Source organism: Acipenser ruthenus, chromosome 9, assembly GCF_902713425.1.
Source record: "Acipenser ruthenus chromosome 9, fAciRut3.2 maternal haplotype, whole genome shotgun sequence".
NCBI lineage: Eukaryota > Metazoa > Chordata > Actinopteri > Acipenseriformes > Acipenseridae > Acipenser > Acipenser ruthenus.
The window spans coordinates 42,619,620-42,625,763 of NC_081197.1; the positions used below are offsets into that span (position 1 = coordinate 42,619,620).

The 6,144-nt window shown below is 36.4% G+C and overlaps 1 protein-coding gene across 1 annotated transcript in view; it reads left to right on the plus strand.

Annotated features, from left to right (window-relative positions):
* LOC117405821 (CD99 antigen-like) overlaps positions 1–5,272 on the plus strand; it is a 31,734-nt gene extending 26,462 nt beyond the window's left edge. The window contains exon 12 of the mRNA XM_034009203.3: positions 3,834–5,272. Coding sequence (XP_033865094.3) covers positions 3,834–3,865 — 32 coding nt within the window. The 3' untranslated portion in view covers positions 3,866–5,272. The remainder of the gene's footprint in view (positions 1–3,833) is intronic.
* The last annotated feature ends 872 nt before the right edge of the window (positions 5,273–6,144 follow it).

A 6,144-nucleotide genomic window follows, 5' to 3' on the forward strand; every position in this document is an offset into this window, starting at 1 on the left:
CATCAAGGTCATAGGAGACTTCAAAATGGTGGCATTCCTGATGGGTCTCCAAGGCGGTTTTACCAAGTTTCCCTGCTATCTTTGCCTTTGGGACAGCAGGGACACCAAGGCGCACTACCACAGGCGGGACTGGCCACAGCGGACCGAGTTCTCTGTGGGGAGGAACAACGTCAAGTGGGAGCCACTGGTGGACCCCCGGAAGGTGCTGATGCCACCACTGCACATCAAATTGGGCCTTATGAAACAATTTGTCAGAGCTCTAGATAAGGAGTCGGCAGCCTTCAAGTACCTTCAACACTTCTTCCCTAAGCTGTCTGAGGCAAAGGTCAAAGCCGGTGTCTTCGTCGGACCACAGATAAAGAAGATCCTGGAGTGCAATGAATTCCCCAAGAAGATCACTAGTAAGGAGAAAGCGGCTATAAACAGGTTTGTCGCGGTGGTTCGGGGCTTCCTGGGCAATCACAAGGTCGAAAACTATGTGGAGCTGGTTGAGACTCTGGTGAAGAACTACGGCACAATGGGCTGTAGGATGTCCCTCAAAGTCCATATCCTTGATGCTCATCTTGATAAATTCAAGGAGAACATGGGAGCGTACTCAGAGGAGCAAGGCGAGCGCTTCCACCAGGATATACTGGACTTTGAACGCCGTTACCAAGGACAGTATAACGAGAACATGATGGGAGACTACATTTGGGGGCTGATTCGTGAAAGTGATTTACAGTATAATCGTAAATCTCGAAAAACTACTCGCTTCTAAATCTTTTGTAGTCATTTTTGTATTACTTTAGAATAAATACATGCTAATTTGGATTCATATGTTGTTTTTTTCTGACTTTATGTGAACGAAAAGACACAAATTCGCCCGTTTTCTCATTGGAAATAGGTAAATTTCAAAATATCACTGTCCTGGTCACAAAAGCAAAGTTTGTGGGGAATAATAGCCATTTTCTATACTTTTGAGGCATAAGCAATTAGGAAATAACACTTACTACCCAAGAACAAAAATTGTGTTACATAGTGTTATTAAACAAAATGAAAACAAATAAATGTAAAGAAAATAAGACCTATGAAATGTCTCCTTGTCCTGGACAGAGTGATCTTTTAGTGTTTGCTGAATTTTTGTTTGTGATTTAAAAAAAAAAAAAAAAAAAAGTGTATATTTAGACTATTCAGAAATGGGAATTTTTACTGGAAATACATATTATATGCCAATAGATACAAGAAATACAGCCTCATTCAGTCTGTTTCTAATATTAGACCAGGCCTGACGGTCAGTCTGTTTTTCATAGAGCTTTGGGTGTTTTCCAGGCAACATTCTAAAACGTAATCTTTGAAATGCCCTGCTCTCCTTCTGTGCTTAAGATATGGGCTCCTTCCTTTTCTCCAAGATCCCCCTTACATCACCTATTTTATTTCAAAAGGATAAATGTTAAGTAAACACATTGACAATGGTCTCTCATCAATGTTGTCTTGTTCCTTAAGGATGCACTTTTAAGAATACAGAGATTTGCTGTTAAGGGATGTAACGTCAGAGTGGGTCATAATATCATTCTGTGTATGAAATTAACAGAATTGAAATGTACAAAGGGGTGTCTTAAGCCATTCTCTGTGTCTACTTGGTTTCTGCTCACAAACTCCCCCACTGACAAAGAATGCTTTTAGAAAGAGTCGTAAACTAACTGCTGGACAGGTGTTATCTTTTCCTATCATTGAATGTATCATTTAGTTGCCAGCAGCATCTTGCAGAAGGCATGCCAGACAGTTTTGAGTATGCTTTGACACTTCTGACGAAGAGCAGTACCCCTCGTAAATACAGCAGACAGGGCGAAGCCCTGGACCAATTGAGAACAATGGGCTGTCTCTGAATGAGAACAACCAATGAGAAACACCCCACGTGGACTTGGGCACAGCCCAAAATAACCAAACTAACCAATCACAGTGTGGAAGGCAACCAGCCACACCACTTTCAGAAATGCTTGAGTTTGCCCAATGAGAGAGCTGCCCCACAGAAGGAACAGCACTCCAGGCAAGTGAAAGAAGTGAGCTCCACCCGCTAGAAGTGGCTTGGAGTTCGGAGGAACGAAATGGAAGCTAAACTTCTCTGAAGAAAGTTTCTGAATCATGGGAGCATAAATGCTCGAATTCCCGGAAGGCAAGGAAGAACCAATGTTCTGAAGAGTGGCTAAAATTAGCTTTGAAGAGAGCCGTAGCTCTTTTCCCTACGAGAGACTGAAACAGTAAATGGAAGCATAGCCAGCAGCTGGACCTAAGGTCATGTACTAGCCGTACAGATGAATTGCAACAAGAACACTTCTATGAACTACGTAACTCTTCCATTTCAACACATTATCTAAACTGAGTTACTTCTGATCAACTGAACTATTTCCAGTTGGAAAACTGCCAACAACAACTATAATGCTGCAAGACTTTGAGATCCAACAAGCTGATCTCCATTTGAAAATAACTATTTGTTTATTGTGAGCCTACACCAATACAATGCGTACAGCAAACTACCATCTTCATTGGAACTTCAGATCCAAAGAGCTGCAGTGTTCGTCAACACAGATTGACTTCATCATTATATGGAAATCGATAAGTATTCAACATATCTAAATAAAGTACTTTTATGACTTATCGAAAAAGTAACTAGTAAATGCTATCAAGTTAGTAGATAAACTGTTCTAGGAATAGAATATAACTTCCTGTTTTAGAGTGTGTAAGAAATGTATTTTGTTTGTTGAAGTGTGCAACTCAATGGAGTTGCCTCGTAAATGCAGAGAATTTGATTATTGCCCTATTTCTGAGTTAATTTGAATATATAATCAACTGAGGTTGATAACATTAGTTTGGTACATCACGTCTAAACTAAATTAACACGGTAAAACAAATTTGCTAAATTAGGTACTGGAATGTTGGAATGGGGAAATTTTGAAATCTGTAGCATATTGACATGATGGATTACTACGAGAAACGGGTATTGGAAATACTAATGCAAAGTAGACGCTTTGTGGTAAGCCATATTTAATATTGGTATATTAACCATATGGGCTAATGATGCTATGGTCATTGTAATCGTTTGACTATGGAATCAATGAACTGTACACTTTACGCCTATCTCTAACCAATAGCCTTTCCTTTCTGTAATATTAGATTAGTTGTGCACCCCTGTTTATTCTTAAATAAACTATTGTTTTATATTTCTGACATGTTGTGTGAGTGTTGGTTATTGTCCAAGGTAATCCGAGTTCTACATGATCCTGCCAAACTATTATGGTACGTCTCAGTTATTAACATTTGGACATTCTTAAACAGGGTTCCTAGAGACTAATTTTATATTTAAATAAATTGTATACCTAATTCACTACAAGGAGCATTAATCAAAAATCCATTATCTTGCCTCTTATGATTTGGCAATATGCTATACATTGGGGTATCCATTGTTAAGGAAATGATCCATCTTGGTAATTACATTATTAATTAATAAAAACAACAAAATGTATCCAAAATAAATCTCATTTAGGGCTATCGCATGGACTGACCTGACTAAACCTCACTTCTGAAGCCATGTTTTGTTTGTATTTCTATAAGTTTTTACCCACAGAAAGACCTGCCTTTGTACATTACTTTCTGTTTTCGCAAGGTGATGGATACGGCACAAGCTTGCATATTGTGCAGAATTGATAATAAGATCATTGGAGGTGGCCTTGCTAGCAGTATGTTTAGCTAGGAAGTTGGACAACTAAGTGATAGAGAAGTTGATATGCCTTACGAGAATGTTCTAGTTTGGATTAGTTTTATTTTGTGTAACTTTTCTTATGTCTTCTCTTTTTCAGTTTTTAGCAATCTGCTGAAACAATCGCCATAACCCATTTATGCAAACATCTACGTGAAGAATGAAGCCATTTTATTGATGCCTGCTGTACATCAAATACCTTTCTGAATCATCTGTATTTCTTCAGTTAGCTAAACACATTGAATTAATTTGTTTGTTAATTTAAGATTTTGAAAGGTTGCTATTTTGAGGGCAAAAACTATATTCTATCCTGGCATGTAGATGTGGAAGGGGGGAGGGAGGGATTTAAGGTCTTTGCACAAGGAGTTAGTATTTTGTTTGTTTTAAAGTCATTCAATAACTAAGCTGTGCTTAAATGGCTTGACAAACCATGCTTGGCAATAATGCACTATTTGATTTATATGCTGTACAAAAAGATTGCAGACAGAAATGTGCAGTGCAAAATGCTATTGACTTCCTCTGACATAAAATCAGTTTAAAGTTAAACTCAATGATTGGATGGATTCTATTGATTTATCACATGGCTAATTATATTCAGTTAAATTTAGTGTGTATCTGCGTCCTGCATTAATTGAACCATCTAGTGTACAAGGCTGCATTTATTAAGACATGCATTACAATTTTAGGCTGAAATTTGGTTTTATTAATTTATATATTTGGTCATTAGTCAAACCCTTCATTACAGGAAACACTAGTCAAATATGGCACTGGTGCATTTTGTCGTGTTGACACTTATGCATGCAAAACAAGTTTTCTAAAGATTCTGACAAACATTTAGTTTTTTATTTAGTAATGCATTAAGTGTAAGATTGATGCAACTGTATAATGCTCACTTCATAGAATCTGTATGTCTAGTTAACTGTGCAATTCTAAATGGGCTTTCATTCTTTTAATATTGAATTATTTGGATACATTAGTTGCTTTCATTTCTTATACTGGAAATACTTAAATGCTTTTTTTTGTTTAGTTTTTTTAAATGTTCTTGACAAATTAGTCAATGGTGCTTGCACAGATTACACTCTACATGAGGAGTACTTTTAAATTTGCACACAACAGAGAGAATGGGGACATTTCTTGACTTCTGTGCTTTTTTTGTAATTTTAGAAAGTGTTGTGTATATCCATTTGTAAAACCAAATTGGCTAATTGTGTGTTTTTTTTTCTGAGCTAGGCTGTACATTTTAAAAATATAAAATACAAAGTGCCTTGTATACACTTTTTCCTTTGTTTGTGTTGAATGCAGCAGTATATATGCCTAATTTTGTGTTTTGCTGTTAACACCCCAAGGCCATACATCAGATTTTGACAAGAACTAGGGTTATTACTAAAGTGGTAAATATGCCTGAATTTGAGCACAGTTGTAATGTTGCAATGCTTGAACCTGGTAAAAAAAAAAATTGAAAAATCCATCAAAACTGTTTTACCTGGAATCTTACACTATTTTGTTGACTTAACTAAATAAAGTTGTGCCTTTTTTGTAGTCCTGTTTTTGTGACCTTTTTGTTTTTACAATGAACTTCTCCTGGGTTTTTAAAAACTTACTTTAATGTAAGAGTGCATACTTTATTCTAAATGCTCGAACCACTATCTACTTGTGCTAGCATTTTCTTATGTTTAACATGAGGTTTACGTTAAGCCTGAAGCAGCGTTGCACGTTTGGGTTGCCTTGCCTGAAGATATTGTTCAACTCCCTTGAAATGGGTCTCATTGTGAAATTGAGCTTTATCATTTATGCTGTATTACTGTGTGGCCATTTGCATATTTCATTCTTCCATTAGTCTGCCTTTGGGAGAAATCTGCATTTGCAAGTAATGTATTGAAGCCATTAAACTTAACTGAGAAGTATAGAATGCATTTGGGTGCCACATTATCTCAGTTTAGTACAGAAAACAATGTAGGTTTTAAGATGTAGTCAACACCCCATATTGGGAACATTCTAATTGAACAACATATTGGTGAATTTGCTGTTGACCTGAATAGAATCTGGGCTTTAATCAATCAATTAATCAATCAATCTTTATTTTATATAGTGCCGTTCATAGTGGACCACCATCACTGTGCTTTACAAGATGCAGTAACAGCAAGAAAATCCATAATACTTTAAATACAGAGAAATGCATAATACATGATGTACAGTAAAAACAAACAAAAACAAAAAAGCATAATACATTAAATTACAGTGGAAAGTGCATAATACATGATAGTAGCATAATACATGAAAATAATACATTAAATACAGTGGAAAGTGCATAATACAGGATAGTAGCATAATACATGAAAATAATACATTAAATACAGTGGAAAGTGCATAATACATGCAGCTAATGGCAGAAATCGGGCTTAAAGAGCATG